General features: G+C 40.7%; 1 protein-coding gene across 2 annotated transcripts; it reads right to left on the bottom strand.

Moving 5' to 3' along the window:
• Positions 1-2,669: 2,669 nt before the first annotated feature.
• On the bottom strand, positions 2,670-18,945 carry LOC126427259 (uncharacterized). 2 transcript variants are annotated; one of them, XR_007576612.1, is made up of 6 exons: positions 18,507-18,945; positions 18,257-18,367; positions 18,067-18,148; positions 4,872-7,041; positions 4,633-4,796; positions 2,670-3,366 (listed from the first exon to the last, which is right to left on the bottom strand). XR_007576612.1 is itself a non-coding variant. In XM_050089515.1 (3 exons), exons 1-3 carry the CDS (start codon positions 5,050-5,052, stop codon positions 3,313-3,315), a joined length of 399 nt encoding a protein of 132 aa, XP_049945472.1. In that variant the 5' UTR covers positions 5,053-5,304; the 3' UTR covers positions 2,676-3,312. The 2 variants fall into 2 exon arrangements, 1 of the variants encoding a protein (XP_049945472.1); XM_050089515.1 differs by lacking the exons at positions 18,067-18,148; positions 18,257-18,367; positions 18,507-18,945 and having other exon boundaries at positions 2,676-3,366; positions 4,872-5,304.
• Positions 18,946-22,321: the final 3,376 nt, after the last annotated feature.

Below are 22,321 nucleotides of genomic sequence, written 5' to 3'. Positions count from 1 at the left end.
ATACTACATATAATTTTAAGAACAACAGAAAATGTGGAAATATACTTTCAGTTGCTTGTTCCACATATTGTCTCAGATTTAAAAATTACATCTATCTGGAAAAAATTGTCTAGTATTACTCCATACAGTTAAAGATTTTTCTGTGGGCAATAGTGCTTTTTTCTGTTTGTGTATGCCTTGAAGACAATCTATACATTCCAAGCTCTGGTATCCTAAAATATTATCACATAACTGCTGTTTGAATGTTTATTTACATAGTAGATCACTTTGAGAATTCTCAGAGTAGTGTAACATGTGCTCTGCTAAAATTTTCACATGTTCTCCTTGTTCCAGCTGGCAACACATTAATGCCCACAAATTTACTCTCACATGTTTTAATTGATCTTTGTTAACTATTAGTCAAACCTCACTATGGTTTTTATTTGAATGGAAGTTCGTACAGTTAGTTTTCTTTATGTTTAGGGCCACTTTGTCTTTATGTGATGAATTTTAACCATCTTTGAGACATTTATTTGATTTCTCTGTCAGCTGACTTGGATTTTTATTTGGAATTACTTAGTACCATTGTTAGTGAATGGAATTTATCCTCCATGCATGATAGTTTGTGGGAAACATTCATGAAGAAAAAGACTCTGTATAATATGGTCCCCTGAGTGACACACACCTATTTAGGTTATGATAAATGTTTTACTAAGTTTTTTTTGAAGTGAGATATCTCAACAACTTGAAGCACCCTGTTTGACAAGTGTGATGGAGGAGTTTCATTAGGAAGACAGTGACCGAGACTTAATGGTGTAAGGCATAAGTCTTAAAAGTGAAGCTGATATAATATTAGTTATGGTTAATGCATTTTCCTGGGCAAGCTGGTATACCTGCCCTGTTGTAACTCATTCCAGTTTCTTTCCTGATACATACTGTTGTTTCCTGTGCACCTTAATGTCACAAGATAATGACTGAAGATTGTATATGTATATACATAAAGGAAATACAGTGCGTCACTTACCTGAAAGCTGATATCTGGCAGTGGTGGAGAAGCATGATCTCCTCCTCAGATATGGATCACACAAACAGCATGCAATCCGTAAATGTGTGGTGTGCGTCTCTCTCTCTCTCTCTCTCTCTCTCTCTCTCTCTCTCTCTCTCTCTGTGTGTGTGTGTGTGTGTGTGTGTGTGTGTGTGTGTGTGTGAGTAATTGCAAAATTAGAAAATCAAAGTTACTTAGACATTACATGGTTCAGTTTTTAGTCCTTAATAGGCAATCTTTATGAAAAGAGCAATTAAAACAAAATTTGACTATGCTGAAGTCCTAAAGGACTATCTTGTGAACTAAATAGCCTGACAGTTCGTTAGTAATATGTTCCAGGGATTACTTTGCATTATAGATTGTAGTGATGTGCAACAAATCACAAATTAATTTGGACATATGATTGCATTCTCAACATTTTTAATTTTGCATTTTTGTTGATGGTAATACCACTAAAGTTGAACATAACTCCACTAGTCAAATGGCAGTGAGAGATGTACGTATACGCTTGCTGGCAATTTGAAGGCAGCACTGAGTGGGGTTTTAAGAGCACCAGACATCTAGGTCTAAGTGAGCTTGGTATGGGTTAGGACAGAAACACTACAGTACATTACATGAAATCCCAATTAGTTTAAATAACACAACAGTCTGTATAGCAATACAGTATCATTTTTTAAAAATGCTGTAATGTGAATAACCCCAAATTGTGTTTTACTGCCAGTGTTGTTTTGTGGCAGTTGTGTACAAATTGTAATCATTATAGTCAATACCTTTCTTAAATTGGTTTCTTGAATTTAGTAAATGTGTGCCAGTGCTATATCTATATTCTTAGTCTTTGTCATCGATGCATGCAGTTGGACATTAATACATATACAAAATTAAACAAATCATTGCTCTCTCCTGTCCAGTTAATAGCTCTCTGTAGACTAGGCAGTGATTTGAAACACACAGTTAAATTACAAGAATCTGGCTTTCATCCACCTACTCATGCCAACCCTCATCTGCAGGTTCTTTACCACACAAGCATAGGTCTCTTTGGACCCTGATTCTGTCTTATTACTTTCTCACATATTTCACAATTTTTCCACACTCCTTTGCTTTTCCCCTTTGTCTTCACTTACCAGAAGCAGAACATTGTGTCACCAAAAGCTGGACGTAAACATTCATGGCGAGTACACTTACCTAGTTCAGCTTTCTATCTGCTATTCAAATAAAAGTTTAAAGTGATTCATTGTCCTTTCATTTTCAGAATGAAGTCACAAACTGTGATATGAAGACATGCAGTCTGACTAGTTGGCTTGGCATTTAATGAAAAAATTAAGTTTTTTACAACATTAATGCATTTTTTGTTTAGTTTAGGATTGTTGCCTGAAAGTGTGTTCTCCCAGCAAAAAAATAATTTACTTCCCTTTTAGTTAATTTGAGATGGAAAATTTTTGTTTAGACTCTACATGCCAGAGGAAGCTATCATCATAAGCAATTCCTTTATGCCAACCTTGGTGTAAATGGGGGCAATCTGTTCATAATTCCTATTTAAATGTGATGCTTATATTAACATTGCAATATATCTTCACTTAATCTTCTAAAATAAAGTTTTAATACCAATTAATTTTATAACACTTCGTTCCTGCCAATATTACAGTTTATTATTGCCAATATATATTAAAATGCAGGAAACATTTTTCATTATCAGCTGACAGAACTACTTCAGAAAGCAGACATAATATGACAAATTAAATAAGCTACATGTAACCTGAAGGAACAGATGTAAATAAAAAAGAGTCATATGCAGAATATAAAATGTAGTTTACATTTTAAAAAAAGATAATTCACATTTCCCTGAAACTTGTGCAACATACACAATAAGTATCCACATTGTTGGGATATCCCAATTTAAAGAAGAACTTCTATATTTCAATAGTAAGTTTGGTCTGAGCTTCAAGAAAAAACTTATTTCAATAATCGGGTTAGAAAATGGCTCTGAGCACTACGGGACTTAACATCTATGGTCATCAGTCCCCTAGAACTCAGAACTACTTAAACCCAACTAACCTAAGGACATCACACAACACCCAGTCATCACGAGGCAGAGAAAATCCCTGACCCCACTGGGAATAATCGGGTCAGACCCTAGCTACAACAAAAAAACTTAATATATTTCAGCAGTCAGGCTAGGCCTGAGCTTTAAGAAAAAACTTACTAGAATCATTCCCTTAATAGTTCCATTACGTTGGATCTCAGATTAAGAAAATCCTACACACTATGCTGCAGTAAACAGTCGCGCACCTTCAAAAGTCTGAAGCTGACTGGGATGACTGCGTAGCTGGTGGTGGAAAGGTAGCCTGAAAAGAAATTAAAATCCACATTAACATTACTGTAAACCTTTATTTCTAAATTATGGATTACTAAGTTTGTTGCACTAATACTGGGTTAATGTTGGGGAAAAATGTTTATGTAACATGGCTTTTCTTATCCATTTCTGTACCGAAATATTCAATGACGGAATGAAACTCAAAGTGGCTCCACATTTGTGTGTATTTACATCTTTATATTGTAATTAGCTACTTAAAGTCATAATATGTATATGCCACACCTTAAAAAAACAATTAGATAACTAATAATAAAAAATATAGGCCTAGTTAATTGTTACAATTTAGATGTCATGTAATGAGAATTTTACTGTACATGCAAGACATACTGGACCAAAGAAACGAAATGCCATGATGTTAATAACCTAACATCTAAACAAGATTAGCAAACAGTTTGAACGTGAGTATATTAATATGGGTGATAATACCAGATGTAATTTTTCTGCCTAGATGGTGTTATAGTCAGGACTGAGATTTTAAGCTATTGGGGAACTTGAGGCAACTGTCAATCAGGAAGTTGTGTTAACACAAGATATGAGCACTTTTACCCATCAGCAATTATTCCATAATGTACTAATGCCACTGCTTTGGAACAAGACGTGTTGTGAACTATGTTGGAACATTCACATTTGCATGAGAAAGTCACAAGCCAATGGAAATATGCAATGCTGCTGTACATACATCAATTTTTTTTTTTTCGAATGAAACAGAATGTGTAAACACTTTATGACTGATTTGCAGTGTATCATTCAGCTGGCTTGCTGTGTAATGGAATTATCCACACCAAGTTCAAGGTGTGGAGTGACTTCAGTTTTTTCAATAGCAATGTCTACAAATTATTCCACGTGACAGTCACATCAAATCATAATTAAGTATTTTCTTTAATTATACTAACAGAGCTACCTTCAGATAGAATAAGAATTATTTTAAAAATGGTGCCAGAAACTTGCATGCCATAGCCTTTATCAATACTGGATGTGAGGTCAGTCTGGAGGCAGTTTTCAGTTGCAATTTCTTATTTCTTTTGTGGATTGTTTCGGTCTTTACGCCACCATTAGCACACAGTATTAAATTTATGCAAGTTAGCCAATAGCACTGTATGTCCAGCAGTGCTCCCTCAAACTTAAAAATGTTAAATAAATAATAATTACTTTATTCCTTAATATGCCCTTTGGGGAAAGGAAAGTTGCTAGATAAATTTCAAAATGCCATACATGACTTTAGAAATGTAATACTTACCATTTCAGAAATTTCTACTGTCTTTACAAATTCCTCGCTTTGCTTAGAGTGTGGTCTTTGTCTTCCCCCCGGATGACATCTGCGACCTGCCAACTTGTTTTTTCTTCTGCTTATTGCAGTAGACTGAACGGGAATATAGTTACCGCGATTTTTTCTAGATTTTCCTGTAACAAAAATTAGAATTCATACAATATTGAATTACTTGCCATAACATTTATATAAAAGTATGTTTTACTTACCTTCACCAAAATTTGCCAAATAAGATGCAAGCTTTCTCAATTTTTCGCACATGACTTCAAGGCCTTTCCTCATTTCCTCAGGGGATGTATTTGAAAAATCTATGAGACGAGCTTTTATCTCGTCGATTAAATCATTATTTGTATTGTCTGGAACTGTCTCCATGTGAAGTGTCTCTGGCATCTCTTCTTGGCTTTCACAGAGCAAACCTGTGTCCGTTTGCTCCAAACGTTCCGAAGAACTTGAAGCCCCTGCATTCTGAGAGCAATACAGAGGCTCTAGCCACCCTTCAGGAGGCTCCTCATCTGTAGCAATAAAATAATACAGTCTACGTACACTGTCACTATCCGTCACCTCCCTGTAGTTCCCCAGTCTATATGTTTGCAGATCTTCCCTGTATTGCCTTGGCAACAAGTGCAAACAAGAACAGCCATATTAACAATGTAATAATGATTCTCCCTTTCTTCACTGGGAATGAGCAGAACATCCTCATTGACTTGTCTGATTTTTGCTAGAATCTCCTGTGAAGGAGCCTTTGTAGGCCTACAGAAAGACTTAGGACTTGCTCCATTAGCAGCATCAAGAAGTCTCCTCTGAAAATACAAATTCACCTTTGTGAGAAAAAAGTCCACCATCTGAACCACATTGAAGGCACGCACCCTCTCAAAAATCCTGTCCTTTAAAATTCTCGTGAAGGCCTCAGTTATATTATTTGTGTTGTGCCCTTCTATAAGCATACCTCGCTGATGTGAAAGGGTCCACAGTCCTCTCCTATCCCAATACCCTTCCAAGTATTTCAATAAATTTTGATTATTTTCACCGATGTTCGCTCTTGTTACATTATAGTTTACCACTGCTTCATTTTTTGTTTGCGCAAACATTATTTTTTTGAAATTCTGGAAGAACTCGCACTATTTTTGCTGTGGTATAGCATTTTTTGCTTTGAGAAGCCAGCGCCACACTGCCTGCAGGAAATGGAATATACACAACAAAGCTTTTGTGTTTGGGAAGCATCTTCTAATTGCATTTTGTTCTGACTGGCTGCCGTCAGTCAGAAACACACTTGGGCCATTGATGTTTCCCCCAAAATATTTTCCCCCACTATCTCTTTCAGCAACTCTAGTCCCATTTCTATAACTCCGCAGCTTTCTGAAGACATAATCAGAACTCCCAGTGGTAAACCTCCACACTCACTGTGAGTAAGTAAAACGAACACTCTGCTGCTGTCATGATCCAGAGAACCAGTGGAATCCATAAATACAAGTTTGGAAGCAGCTTTTACACGAGTATGGACTTTTTGCATCAGTGGTGAGCAAATGCTGAAAAACAATTATACAAATATTAATAGTAGCTAAATGTATATGCATAAAGTTTTCATCAGACTACAAATTTGTAAATATACTCTTACCATACTATATAATCATCATCTTACTGAATCATCTTGGCACACACAGCTCCAACTTCGCTGTTGTATTCCTCTAACCTCTGTTGTAACAGCTGCTTTCCATCTTTGTTCAAGTATGTTGGCCCATACTTTTTCTTAAAAACTTTGTTGAACAAATAGTGGCAAAAGTTGTAATCAGGACACCTGCTTCTGTCTGCAAGGACTAAAGGGTAATCTGAACAATTCAGCTGAATTTCAACCTTTATTGACTCAAGAGCAGTGGCTGGTGAATGACCTCTTTCAAACAGGGATATTAATTTTTCTTTGACATCACTTGATGGTTGTCTAAATCTTAAAGCAGCAGCACTGTCAACACTGCGGTTATGACCCAACACCAAGTTAACCTCACACGGCATTTCCTTGTAGAGCATTGCTTTCTCTACAGACTTACCTCTGTATCTATCATGCACGGCATGAATTGTCACTGTCATTTTTGATGGACAGTTAGTGTTTTTTGTTGCCCTTTGCACTGAACCATGAACTTTTATACTGCGAGTATTGTGGTGACAGACCAGCCTTTGTTTGCAAACAACATACTTTCCTGATGCAGGTTCAGTGCACCTTATTGTATAAGTTGTTTTTGTTATGTTTTCAAACTGTGCCAACCACTGTCCAAACTCCTCCCTCGATTTAACATCAACAAGGATGTTTAAAGATTTAATTTCTTGCACATTACAATCATTTCTGTGCAGCTCCAACACACGTGTTTTCCACTGCGGGAGAATTTCCTGTTAAGAGAGAAGAGCATGTATTACTATCACTTCTGTACTTGGCTTCATTTAAATTATGTCAGAATTTTCCTCCCTACAGTAACATACATTTGATATAAGAAGTGCAGCAGGTATGTAGACACATGGTAGACCAGACCACAATTTCATAAAAACCACCAATAAGTACACATTTTACCTTGGGTAGGGAGTGGTAAAAACAAAATAATATTTAAACTTTCGAAATTTTGGGTGAAAAGCTTTTGTACTCGTCAGAATATGGTTAAAAATGTTTCATATTCACACAAACATTTCACTGAAAAAAGAAAAAATACTTGGGGGGCACAAAAAAGACCTAGTGACTAAACTGAAGAAAGTGCCTACACAGGTGACAGGACAATAAAAGTATGAGGCAAGATAAAAAGAATTCATATGATGGTCTATTAGACATATCTATGTCAAACAAATTAATGTAGTATAAGCTTTGAGGAAAAGGGTAGATTTTTATACATAGGAAATATTAACTATGTCCATTAATGTTACAAACAGTATTTAAACTAATAGTTTTGGCCTAAACAAATTTTTCTAGACACTTCAGTCTGATAGTTCCAATTCCAAATCTTAAGGGAAATGTTTTTAAGGGAAAGACAAATGGACATGTTGGTGTGCTCCTATAGATTATTTAAAATTTCTGAAGTTTCTGGGTGATTAGAGCTGGGTGTTTGGTAAAATCTGAAAACCAATCCTTACTGCAAAACTTCTTTTCACTGGTAAATATGCTTTCTGTAGTACCTGAACAAACTCAGCAACAAACTGTTTTACCTTGAATGAAGTTACAGGAAGGCCCATGTAGCCAAGCAAGTATATTCATCTTTACTGAGAACAGATCTTTGTGTATTCAGAACTTTTCAGTATTACTCTCAGATACCAGTGGTATGTTTAAATTACAGTTGAGTAACAGCATTTATTTACACCTGGCATTAATTTTAAACTACCACAGCATACTCTGTGTCTCTCTCTTAAAGGTTGCAGTTTAATGTAATTTCTAGGCATTCAACACTACTGACAGTCTAATGATTTCCAAATTGAAATACAGGGAGTAAACAAAAAAGTTACTAATTTAAAAAAAAGCAAACACTATTTGTAATTAATCTGAACTTAGGACGCAGTCAGCTGTTCAAGATATGATTGCCTTCTGTTTACTCCACTTTTCCTCCACCTTTCCAAACAATGGAAAAAACAACTCACAATTTAGTATACAAATGTGTTTTATAATTCCAGTACACAATGTTAATAAGTTTTAGCTGATTATGAAACTTCTTACACATACACATGTTTCACATATATGTGAAACGTAAAGAAAAAATGGCCTACGAAAAAAGCCTTCTTTTAAAGGATCATTAAAAGTCTATGTGGGTAACAAGAAACATAAAAACCAAATTCGTACAGAAACATGTATTAAATGGTAATTTTCCAGTACCGAGAAATGAAAATCTGTCAAAATAGGTATACCGCTGTTTTATATTACGATATGCGCGCGCTGTTTCATACAGTTATTAAATCTCCTGCTTACTATCACACCATTTAAATTACTGGAGTCCACAGCAAGATTTTTAAATGAGGATTTCTGATCAGGTAAACAAGTTGGCTGTACCTTCATCTTATTTCCTTCCATAATGTACTCTAGTAATAGCTATTTTTACCCGATCGTGCTTATTTTATTTTTACCCTACCAATACCCTTATCTTTCATGTTTTATTTGATCCCCGTAATTCTATAATCTTAAGTAGCCAACATTACCAAGTTGCCAATAACAACTGTCAAGTGAGCAGTCTGGATTAATAGCTTCAAAAAGCAAGCAGAGAATACACCCACTTGAGAAATAGTATTAACTATTTCACTCTGCCTTTCGTTCGCCGACAGCATTATCATTGAAAGCAATGAATTTCAACGCTTAAAAAAAACATTCAGTGCAGAAAATTCATACTAAATATGGTACTTACAAATACCTCAGCCTTTCGCTTGTACACAACACTATCTTCGAACGAAATCATTTCCAAAATACAGTACGGAGGACACGCTGACGCAGGAAACGCATACACATACAAACCGAGGCCAACGGGCTCGTTGGCCTCGATACAAACACAATAGTGAGTAGTGACTAACACAAAATTTCACGCATGCGCGCCTGATGCACAGCACTTTTTCATTGGTAGTCGTCTGGTGGCTCCTTATTGGTCGCTAGCTACAGTGCTCAGACAGTGTGGAGGGGAGATGGCTAGACCCCGGGTCAAGTCAGTACTCGCTTAATGTATCACTATCGGCGCAGTCGTTCGAAAATGTCGCTCACTGGCAAGTTGGCCATAATTTCCCTTTACATAGATTTATGCACTGCAGTTCGCACCTGTCATCTGTCGGTGGTAGTCCGTACTACGCGGGTCCGGCTACTCTGCTGCCCTCTCGCGTCACGACTCTACACTACGTGCAGCTGGCTGGGTTAGCATCGCCATTACATCTCTTGCCGTCTTCTGCTTGCCTGGACTTCCACTGGGTAATATGAAACGTGGGAAGAGTTTTTACGTGAAGCACATAAACCTGGAGACACTCGAAGTAAGACCCTATAACAGTAAGTTGGAAAGTATGCTTGAAATTCGATACAAAAACTCAGCTAATATGCAGCGAACAAATCGATAAAGTTGCGGGTTGGGCAGAGAAGAAATGTAAACGGGAAAATGGGCTGCTTTACTGTAAACTCGATATAGGTTTTCCATAACGGATTTTCCTGCTGCTTCGAAAGGCGAAGTTAAGAAATGTTAACCGTTTTGAGTTTCGTGTATGTATGTGTGTGTGTAGCCAAGCACATAGATGATAGATCATTTATCAACCGAGGAAGTTCCAGGCTGTAGTTGCAAGTACGGCTAACGAATGGAAAATTATGGGCACAGCAATTCCGGTGACGTATCAATTCCAACTGCGCGCTGTGCTGTTAAAACACGAACCCTTACGCCGCCGATACTATTGCATTTAGAGCATGTGCTCGGAGAATACTTCTCCGAGCCACTCAAAAATTGATTCCATCTCTTACCCAAATGATAATACACATCATTTTTTTTTCTTTATTGTAATTTTAATCACCTATACAGGCGGGCTGTCAGCAGCATAGTACGCTGCTCTTCAGCCTTAAGTGGAACAATAACATGACAGAGGTGATACAGACAATACAAAAAACGGCGGGCAAAAAATGGAGATACAAAAAACAACAAACAAGAAGCCGTTCACGTTGGACGATAAAAACGCTAACACTTGTAGAGACGGCGCACAAAACACGGAGAACGGTGACGGCACATGTGAACAGTTGAGTTGTAACTGCACGAAACACAAAACGAAGCGCACACACACTAGACACTGATGGCGATGATCTCCGGCGCGCGAATGTTCACTGAGTGTGTACGAGTCCGGGGACCTGCCAAGAGAGGAGGTGGAGGAGGAGGAAGGGGAAATGGGAGAGGGGAGAGCAGAGATGCCATGGGCAAAGGAGAGAGGGGGAGGGAGGAAGGGGGAGGGGAAGCCCGGGGGAGAGGATAGGAGGGAGGGGGGAAAGGAAAGAGAAGGGAAGGGAAAGGGGTGGAGGGAGGGTGCCTAAAGGAAAGGACGCAGGAGGTGGGGGGGGAGGATCAAAGTTGATAGGAGGGGTAGATGCAGGGGAGAAGGACATCATCAGGGAGGGGGAGCTGGCGGAAGCCACCTTGGGAGAGGGTAAGGAGGGTTGAGAGATGGAGACCGGGTGGGACGTGGGAATACAGGCGCGGCAGCGGGCGGGGGTGGGAGAGGATCGGGGAGACGAGCGGGTGAGGAGGGTCGAGTTTACGGGAGGTGTACAGGATCCGTATCCTTTCAAGGAAAAGGAGGAGGTGGGGGAAGGGGATGAGATCATACAGGATCCGCGTGGGGGAGGGGAGACTGATGCGATAGGCGAGGCGGAGAGCATGGCGTTCAAGGATTTGGAGGGATTTATGAAAGGGAGGGGGGGCGGAGATCCAAGCCGGATGGGCTTAACAAAGGATAGGGGGGATGAGGGATTTATAGGTGTGGAGGATGGTGGAGGGGTCAAGACCCCACGTACGGCCAGAGAGGAGCTTGAGGAGACTGAGTCGGGAGCATGCCTTGGCTTGGATTGTCCGGAGGTGGGGAGTCCAGGAGAGGCGACGGTCGAGGGTGACGCCAAGGTACTTAAGGGTGGGAGTGAGGGCGATAGGACGGCCATAGATGGTGATACACATCATTCCAAGTTATCATATCTAAAGAACGCCTTACCAAGAAACTTTGTGGGTATGAAATATATCCTTCACAAATAATGAAAAGACGTTGGCACTTATTCCTATTTTGTTAGCAAACTGTAAATAAGAAATTGATATACCTGCAAAGAGGTGTCTTACTTCCAACGTTTTCATGCTAAACTTGTCAATGCGAAGTAAAATACGCAGCGCTTGAGTAATGTAGTGTTGCTCGGTGTTGCCAACAGATGTCAGCTCAACACGCTGCCTCAGAACTGGGCTAGTTCGTTCAGGCGAAAACAAGGTCTCCCATCTTTTACCGCCATCTACAGTTCGTGATTGGCTGAAAACTTTTTGGATTGGCGGCGTACGGTCAGGTTCGTTCGAGCAGTCGCTGGCGGTCCCACGTGCTAGCGCAGAGCTGAGGTGAAATTTACAGAATGCTATTCTTTGTTAAATTACGGACTAGCAGCACACCGATTTTTTTTTGTCATTGTACCTCCTCACACGACTTTACGTTGATACCTACAAAAGGGGATCCATATTCAGGGAAATATAACGTAGTCGCGTGCATTTCTTTAATGAAAATCATTTAAAAGGCGTTATTGTGCAGGTTTATTTACAGGACAGTGAGTGGAAGCCTTTATGGCTACTTACAAGACGCCATTTATATTCGAAGATACTACAAGTATTCCATACACCAAGGTGTACCCCCCTCCCCCCAAACTGTCATAAATAACTTATTATACTTTGTTTTGGTATACATGAGCAACTGCTTTATTACATTGTTAATTATTGCTAGAATTTCGTATTCCTTCTTACTAGATTTTTGTAGCGTTGCGTAGACATCAACCTGACGGGTATTGCTACATAACAGTACTACACAGTAAGAATTTAAATAAAAGTCTATGTTAAAGTGAGCACAAAGCAAAATACTAGCGTACCCTGAGCAGTAGAGTAGGCGATGAATAGGAAGAAGAAACACGTAATGCTCGGAAACAGAATTAATAGTGTCCTGCTTGACACAGTCAAATCGTTTAAATATCTGGGCGAAAGCCGGTATGGAATGGAACGAGCATGTGGGAACTGTGGTAGGGAAGGCTGATGGTCGTCTTTGGTTAATTGGGAGAATTTTAGAGAAGTGTAAAGGAGACCTCATATAGAACACTGGTGCGACCAATTCCCTAGTACTGGTCGGGTGTTTGGGATCCGTATGAGGTCACGTTAAAGGAAGACTTCTAAGCAACTCAGAGGCGGGCTGTTAGATTTCTTACCGGTGGGTTAGAACGACATGCAAACGTTATGCAGATGCTTCAGGAATCCAAATAGGAACAACTGGAAGGAAGCCGATGTTCTTTTTGAGAGCACTGTTGAGAAAACTTAAGTACCTGCACTAGAGTCTGGCTGACGAAAGATTATAGTTCTGCCCACATACATTTCACATAGGGAGCACGAGGATAAGATTAGAGAGGCTCGTACAGAGGCACATAGACAGCCGCTTTTCCTTTGTTCCATTTGCGAGTGGAACGGGAAAGGACATGGCTAGTAGTGGTACAGGGTACCCTCTGCTACACACTGCACAGTGGCTTTCGGAGTATCCATGTACATGTAGTGTTTGTGACGAAACTTCAGCTACAATGAAACACGTTGTTCACAGGTGTTAACTACATCCAGTAGAAGCCGTTGTGAGTATTATTTTTGAAGGCGAAATTTGTGGCGGGCAGAATGATCCGTGAAACTTCCTGGCAGATTAAAACTGTGTGCCGGACCGAGACTCAAACTCGGGACCTTTGCCTTTCGCGGGCAAGTGCTCGGTCCGGCACACAGTTTTAATCTGCCAGGAAGTTTCATATCAGCGCACACTCTCCTGCAGAGTGAAAATCTCATTCTGGAAACATTCCCCAGGCTGTGGCTATGCCATGTCTCCGCAATATCCTTTCTTTCAGGAGTGCTAGTTCTGCAAGGTTCGCAGGAGAGCTTCTGTTAACTTTGGAAGGTAGGAGACGAGGTACTGGCAGAAGTAAAGCTTTGAGGATGGGGCGTGAGTTGTGCTTGGGTGGCTCAGTTGGTAGAGCACTTGCCCGCGAGAGGCAAAGGTCCCGAGTTCGAGTCTCGGTCCGGCACACAGTTTTAATCTGCCAGGAAGTTTCACATCAGCGCACACATCGCTGCAGAGTGAAAATCTCATTCTGGAAACATTCCCCAGGCTGTCGTTATGCCATGTCTCCGCAATATCCTTTCTTTCAGGAGTGCTAGTTCTGCAAGGTTCGCAGGAGAGCTTCTGTTAACTTTGGAAGGTAGGAGACGAGGTACTGGCAGAAATAAAGCTGTGAGCATGGGGCGTGAGTTGTGCTTGGGTGGCTCGGTTGGTAGAGCACTTGCCCGCGAGAGGCAAAGTTCCCGATTCAAGTCTCGGTCCGGCACACAGTTTTAATCTGCTAGGAAGTTTCATATCATCGCACACTCCACTGCAGAGTGAAAAACTCATTCTGGAGTATGATCCGTGTTTGTTGATGTTCTCATCAAGGTAAGTAGATGCTGCGTTGAACTGTAGTAGTAGCACAGCAACAGGCTTAGCGCTGTTCCGATTTCTAAGACACGAAAAGCGGAATGCAAAATAGTTGGAGAGAGAATAAAAAATGTAATATACATTCATGTTCGGGATCCAAATTAGTTGATCGGTTAAAGTGGCTGTGGTTAGAAAATCGTATTTTGCCGTAGAATATAAATGCATAGCATTTATGTAACACTGTGACGTATTTACTCAAGCTGCAAGTGTAGTGTTGTACTGATGGACGTCATAAACTGCAGATTTAGTTTCGTAATTGTGTGCATATATGAAAGCTGTGTTGTATGCAATGTAGTACTGCTTTAAAGAGTGTGCAAGGCTTCTTGAAAGTTGTCTCTCACTTAAACATTCTGACTTGTTAAGTAATGGAGTTATTGAACTTCATTCACCAAGTATTTAACGATGAAACTCGCCAACAGTAGAAGGAAAGATGCAGCAGAACTGGAGATACTGTGGGAAATTTGCATTTTCAAAACAAGATGCTGAAGAAATAGCAGGTAAGTCTTCATACGAATGTCTCGACTGACATTCTGAAAATTCGTAAATCAAATCAGTGTGTAGTAAACGCACTCATTATTAATAACAATTACGATTAGGGAGTGAATGGTTTAGGGTGTAAGTATAAAAATTTCAGTGTTATAATGTACAATTTTGCATCCTAACTGTGGCACATAAAGAGAAAATGCCATAGGACAGATTGAATAAAATTATGCTGTCAGTCATGTTTGTGGGCCGTCATATATAGTTAAAAAAATATGGCTTCCCGGCCATCGACCTTCTTGTGCAAACGCACACGCTATGCCCGAACTCGTACGGGACTTGGTAGATTAATCTGCCACAAGTAATGAGAATGATGGGCAAACATATATTATGCACACTACAAATGTAGTGGTGTGGACATGTTGGGAATGTGGATCTCACGGGGAGCGTGCAAGGGATAAGTCCCTGCAGTCGCACTATCCTCTGTGCCCACGGTGGCTCAGATGGATAGAGCATCTGCCATGTAAGCAGGAGATCCCGGGTTCGAGTCCCGGTCGGCGCACACAATTTCAACATGTCCCCAATGAAGTACATCAACGCCTGTTTGCAGCTAGGGTGTCCATTTAATTATCATTTTATTTGATTTAACCAAGGCATTTGACACTGCCTCACATAGCATTTTAATTAAGAAACTAGAAAAATATGGAATAACTGAAACAGAACTATTACTGCTGAAATCATATTTGACAAACACAAACCAAATGATCTATATAAATTCAAACAACAAATCTGACCTTCTCAAGGTAAAATATGGAGTCCCACAAGGGTCTGGACTGGGACCTTTCTTTTCACATAATGATGTGGATGTTGCCAAACAAATGAACAAATCTATGAAGGAAATGGCAGCTCACTTGTTCCATGAAAATAGGCTGTCGTTAAATAGAGATATTAATGATGTACCTAATGAAATCAGACATTCAGTAAAATTGCTAGGCATTTGTCTTGATACCAAATTGTGCTGGAATACTCACACAGAAAAGCTGTGCAGTAGGTTGGCAAGATTTCTATATCTCCTTAGGAAACTGAATCATTGTGTCAGTAAGGAGAGCATACTTATGGCATACCATGCCTATTTTCATACTCATCTGCATTACGGAATACTTCTTTGGGGAAACTCTGCTGGGGCAAAAGATGTTTTCCTCTGGCAGAAGAAAGCCATTAGATGTATTTTTGGTGTGAGCAATTTAACTTCTTGCGGACAGTGCTTCATTGAGCACAAAATTCTTTCAGTTCCCAGTCTATACATACTTAAAGCACTTATGCATGCCAAAGAGAATTCCCACATGTAGGAAAGCAGGTCAGATGTGCGCTCATATGAAACCAGACATAGGAACTTATTAGACATTCCTTGGACACGTGTGAGTTAAATCCAAAATAATTTTTTACATGCTGGCAAAACATTTTACAAAAATACATCACATGGAATGAGGGAATTGCATGAGAATAGATTTAAAATGGTAGTAGAGACATGGTTGAAAGGGAAAGCATTCTATAGCATAAGTGAATTCCTACATGATGAAAAAATATGATTCTCTATTATTATAAATGTGATTGTGATCAAAGGAACTGTAATTTATGTCATACAACCACACTGACCTTTTGTATAATCATATACCATATGTTAACTTTTGTGTAATCTTTAGTACCACAATCTGTATAACTATGTAACTACTGACCTTATGTATAATCATTTGTATAACCATCTGATGATGCCTACACAACACAACAGTTGTCTACAGGCAAATAAATAAAATAAATAAACACATTTAAGTTTCTTAATGACTGCATATGAGCAGTAACCACTTATGTAGTGGAGTACAGGCAACACATACTCATCCAATTCCTGTATATCAACATCTTCCACAACTACATTTAACTCTTCATTATATGTCACTCCTGGAAGGTCATGTATGTCTGTCTCAGTAGAAAAAATGTCATCCTTGGCAATTACAACACCACCCATTTTTGGGACTTTAATATTAATGATACATAGCTTCATACCTTCAGTTTCTTTCTGTCTCAAAAATCTGTCTAATTGACACATGGTAATTACCACCACTCATCTGATAAAATTTACCAAACCTGCTTTCCAGGTCATCAGTTGGAACCTTGCCTGTTAGAATGTATTGCTTCTTCTTCTCATTGAGTCAATGCCTAGCCAGATCCACCAATGTGAGAGTGGTATGCCTAAGAGCTAAATGTGTTATCCTACTAAGACCAATTAAACCCTTAGAAATTTCCTTTATTAACCAATTTGCAAACTGATGTAGGAACTCCAGTATGTGCTTAGAATTCCTGGTTATTGGCTGTTGAATCCTATTTAATAACCTTTGACCTTTTAATAATGTTTTTACATTAACTGCATCCACCACTTGCAAATGATCTCAATGAAAGTTGCAGTATTCAATATTGTGTTTAGAGCCTAATTCTCTGAGAGCAATAGCTGTTGTATGGTCAAAAATATGGAGAGCAAGTTTTACATTCTGCCTTTCTATGGTTCAGGGATACAGTGATTTAAGACATAGCTTGTTTGCAAATGTCAATAAATTTGCCTTTTCCAGCAAATGAAGAGATTTCAAGCTGTTGAAAGACGCATAACCATCACCCAGCTCATAATTAAAATCCGGAAGCTCTATAATCTCTTCTTTCTGATTCAGCCAGTTGTTTCTTATGCATTTTGATGGGCGCACACTATCGATTAGAAAATAAAATGGCCTCCTTCCAGCACCTGGAGAAGGGTGTCGGTACTTAATTTTAAATTCGGGTGGGTCACTGGAGTAAGATACAGCTTTCTTATTGATGGTATTATTATGAGATACAATACCAACAACTTCAAACTCCATGCTTTCTAACTTCGATACAATATCTGTAAGGAAGGTGAAAAGAGCAGGGGCGTGCAAGACCTTGACCGGCAGAATATGAGCTACATCGGTGTACTGTGTATCCAAACCACGCACCACGAATACGTAGGCTGCAGATGCAAATTCACTACTATTGTAGGCCTGGCCAACTATGTTTCCCCCTTTGTGACTTTAAATGGATTTCATGCACCGAGAGGAGACTGCCCGGTCTTCTTCAGTTAAAAATCTCACTGTCCTAGTTATGTATCCCAGAAAATGTGCAGTATTACTAGCAAATCCACCACATATTCTAGTCAGAGTAGCAGGGTTAGACATAGTTCTTATACCACTGCTTCTTAAAAACTTGTAACACTGAGGAGAAATAGAATGAACTAATGACCACAAAACTAAAATATCCCACGAATATCTTGCATTTTAGCAATGGAATCTGTTTTTCCATAAAGTTTATAATTTCATGTTTATCTGGCAAGTTTTCAGATAAATTATTCAAAATAGTGGTTATGAAATCAATACTCTCATTAGGTTCCTGATCTTCTCTGTTGCTAAATTTTAACTCGACAATATTAAGAATATTAGCTAACTGTGTTTTGGTACTTACGGTTACTAGAAACTTTATGTTCCCTATTTGACCAAGCTGTTAATCATTGACATGGATAGTGAAAGTTAGATTTGCGTTAATTGTAACATACCACAGAACTCTCAAAAATGGCATTTCACTAATTAAAAGAAAATACACACTACTCAACTTTTTGACACAAGTCCACTCATTCGAATGGCTACTATTAATTTTATCACATAATACCTTCAACGAAAAGAATGATATTTTCCTTCTTGTGGTGTAGATAAATAATCAGGACATTCTGGCAATAGTGCTGGTATTGCACCTATAAACAAATATTAATTCTCAGTACCTTACCATATAAACCAGGAGTGTAAGAGATTCATCCAATAATTATATAACCTAACTCAAAGTCCGTAAACGACCAACTTACCTTTCCTTAAACGTGGACGATCAAGAGGCGTGTAATTAATCTTCCAGTCTTAGGATCATATGACGATGTACTTCTTTTTATTTCGTGTGCATGGAAATGCAGCTCACAAATCTGTTAAAAATAATGGATTACGTTACGTTAATATGAGAAAAGTTTGGCCTATGTATACATGTTATGATTATAAATTACAATTAACACTCAGACTAAACAGAACCATTTCATAGGTTTATTTACTAAAGCTGCTACTTACCACACAGTGATCTGAAGGGATGAAATTATCACGGTGAACTGCTCTTATCCATTCTCTCCATGCATCTTCATCACGAGGGAAATGGAATGTACTGACTCTTTCCCGAGCAGTATAATTGCCTCTACAAGCAGGCATAAAGTCTTCTTTTTTCCTTTACTGCATTTCGATTCCCCCCCCCCCCCCTTCACCATCGTACGCTGCTCTGCAGCCTACAGACGTTAAAAACGTAAGAAGAAAAGAAACAAGAAAAACAGGTGATACAATGGTGACTTAAATTGTAAAACGGCGGAAAATTGTGGAAAGTAGGCATACAGCATCTACGTGGCACGTTTATATGTTGAAGTACTATGAACACTATTACACTAACATTTCAATTCACAATCATATAACGTCTACACAGGCGAATCAACCACGACAGCACATGTTGCCTTGTGTTTGTTATGACCCGAGTGCTTACATCACGAGCGACTCCAAAGACAGTGTAGCGGCCTTGTTGCTAGCAAAGCCGTATCTTCTGTAGCAGCGTCTTGGGCTGACATCTGTTGGCGACACCGAGCAACATTGCAGTATTCAAGCGCTGCTAATTTTACTTCGCATTGACAAGTTTAGCAGGAAAATATTGGAAGTAACATACATTATCGCAGGAATATCATTTATTTATTTTTAATTTTCTAGCAGAATTGCAATAAGTGGCCACATATTTTGATTATCTGTAAATGATGTACTTCATACCCATAAAGTTTAGTGGTAAGGTGCTCGTTAGATATGGTAACGTTACAGTTTTAGTTGCATGCGGCAGTAGCGATGATAATAGTTAAGAATTTTTGGAAGGCTCGGATACATTAATTCGTGCCTAAGAATTGGTCTATACGAATAGTTTCGTCATCAGAGTTATTGCAGGTGAAGTACACAGCGTGGAGAGATGTACTCATAGTTTTCCGTATTTTCAACTACAGCCAGGAACCTTCTAGGTCGATCTATCGACCACGGCTTGGCTACACACATATCCTTCTTCCAACGCATCTCCATCACAGCTGCAAATTGCGTCTTTCGCTTGTTGCATCTTGTTTATTTTTTTGTATCGAATTTCAAGCATACTTTCAAACTTGCTATTTTAGATCCTTACTTCGACTATTCTCCAGGTTTAGGTGGACTATATGTAAACAGCACGATGCTGTCAGCCCAAGCAGGGGGATTCACTCAAAAATTCTTCCCGCGTTTCGTCTCATCCAGTGGAACTATCGAATTATGACTCAAAATTCCGCGGAAATGCCAAGAATATCAGCTTTCGTACCAACTGGGTCCGTATTAGTCTTCCCTCGCTCCTGTACTGAAATGACAATTTTTTCTTTCGCCTACGGCGCCAGTCTGTTCGTTGAGCACAGCTTTGGAAATCCAGCCAGGCAGAAGACTGTGATTCTAACTCGGCCAGCTGCACGTAGTGTAGAGGAGTGACGCGAGAGAGCAGCTGCCACCTGCTATGGAGAAAAGCCGGACTCGAGTAGTACGGATTGTCGCCGACAGATGGCAGGCGAGAGCTGCAGAGAATAAATCTCTGTGTAGGTAGAGTAAAGCCAACTTTCGGCCCACTGCGAGCTGATAATGCATTGACTTCCGCTGTACATTTACCGTGTCTAATAAAGAAGTACGCTCAACCGTCTAATGCACTGCTAAAACTGATCAGTGGCTTCATACGGAACATGTAACATATTTTGCAACAAAGAATTCTTTTTTTCGTTATTGTTATTTTAAACACCTTGTACAAAGGTGGGTTGTCAGCAGCATAGTACGCTGCTCTTCAGCCGTGAGTGATACAAAATATGACATAAAGGAGGTACAGATAATACAATAAAAATGGCGGACAAAAACTGTAGACACGGAAAACAATATACTCGAAGCCATTCACACTAGAAAAGAAAAAACACTAAAACCTGTAGACACGGCGCACGAAACACAGACGACTGCGACGGCACAGGTGAACGGTGGTGGCGTGACAGCGAAAGAACACTGAACACAAACACAAAGGCACACAAACGAGATGATCTACGGCGCGCGAATGTCCACTGAGCGTGTACGAGTCCGGGTACCTGCCAAGAGAGGAGGAGGGGGCTGGGAGAGGGAGAGGGGAGAGCAGAGATGCCAAGGGCAGCGGAGATGGGGGGGGAGGAAGTAAGGGAGGAAGGGGGAGGGGAAGCCCGGGGGAAGAGGGGTGGAGGACCTGTATCCATTCGAGGAAAAGGAGGAGGTGGGGGAACGGAATTAGGTCGTACAGGATCCGTGTGGGGGAGGGGAGACGGATGCGATAGGCAAGGCGGAGAGCATGGTGTTCAAGGATCTGAAGGGATTTGTAAAAGGTAGGGAGGGTGGAGATTCAGGGTGGGTGGGCATAACAGAGGATAGGGCGAATGACGGACTTCTAGGTGTGGACGATGGTGGAGGGGTCCAGACCCCACGTATGGCCGGAAAGGAGCTTGAGGAGACGGAGTCGGGAGCGTGCCTTGACATGGATTGTCCGGAGATGGGGGGTCCAGGAGAGGCGACGGTCGAGGGTGACGCCAAGGTACTTAAGGGTGGGAGTGAGGGCCATACGACCGCCATAGATGGTTAGATATAAACCGAGGAGGCGGAAGGAAGGGGTGGTTTTGCCTACAATGATCGCCTGGGATTTGGACGGATCGGCCTTAAGCAACCACTGGGTTGACCAAGCGGTGAACCAGTCAAGATAGGATTGGAGAAGGTGTTGAAACACTGCAGTGTGGGGTCGAGGGCAAGGAAGGCGGTTTCATCGGCAAACTGGAGAAAGTGTAGGGGGGTGCTGGCAGCGGCATGTCCGCCATATACAAAAGGTACAGAAGGGGGGAGAGGACGGAGCACACCAGCAGAGGGAGAAAAGGTGTAGGAATATGTGTTATGGATGGTGACATAGGAAGGACGGTGGGAGAGAAAGGAGCCGATCAGACGGACGTAGTTAATGGGAAGGGTGAAGCGTTGGAGCTTGAAGAGGAGACCGGAATGCCATACGCGGTCAAAGGCACGTTCGAGGTCCAGGGAGAGGAAGATTGTGGAGCGACGGGAATTAAGCTGTTCGGAAAGGAGACGAGTGAGGTGAAGGAGAAGGTCATCGGAAGAAAAGGACGGCCGAAAGCCACACTGGGTAACGGGAAGGAGGCGGTACTGGCGGAGATGCTGGTGGATGTGTCGGGTGAGGATAGATTCCAGGACCTTGCTGAAGACCGAGGTAAGGCTGTTGGGACGGTAGGAGGAGATGGCGGACAGCGGTTTGCCAGGTTTAAGGAACATCAGGATACAGGAGGTTTTCCACAGGTCGGGGTAGTAACCGGTGGACAGGAGTAAGGAGTACATTGTAGAGCCTGGCCAGGGTGGAGAGAAAAGAGACTGGAGCTTCACGAAGGTGGAGGAAGGTGACACGACCGTGACCAGGAGTGGTGTTGCATTTTGTGTGGAGTGTAGCAATGAGATCCTGTGTAGTGATAGGGGCATTGAGTTCCGTGTGTGCAATGTTGTCCAAGTACTGGAAACCAGGTGCGAGGGGAGGGACACAGGTGTCACTTCGATCGCGGACATCTGGTAAGAGGGAGTAATCGAACTGGGAATCATTGGGGATGGAAAATACATCGGAGAGGTAGGAGGCAAAGTGATTGGCCTTACTAAGGGTGTCAGGGAAGGTGTGATCATCATGGAGAAGAGGATAGTAGGGCGAGGGTTTATTTCCGGTAAGGCGACGGAAGGCTGACCAGAACTTGGACGAGTTTACAGGATGGGTAGCATTTAAACAGGTGGATGTCTGTCGCCAG

The sequence above is a fragment of the Schistocerca serialis genome, chromosome 11, assembly GCF_023864345.2.
Source record: "Schistocerca serialis cubense isolate TAMUIC-IGC-003099 chromosome 11, iqSchSeri2.2, whole genome shotgun sequence".
In the NCBI taxonomy this organism is placed as follows: Eukaryota; Metazoa; Arthropoda; class Insecta; order Orthoptera; family Acrididae; genus Schistocerca; species Schistocerca serialis.
The sequence above is the reverse complement of the archived record's forward strand: the minus strand, read 5'-3'. Positions and strand labels throughout refer to the sequence as shown.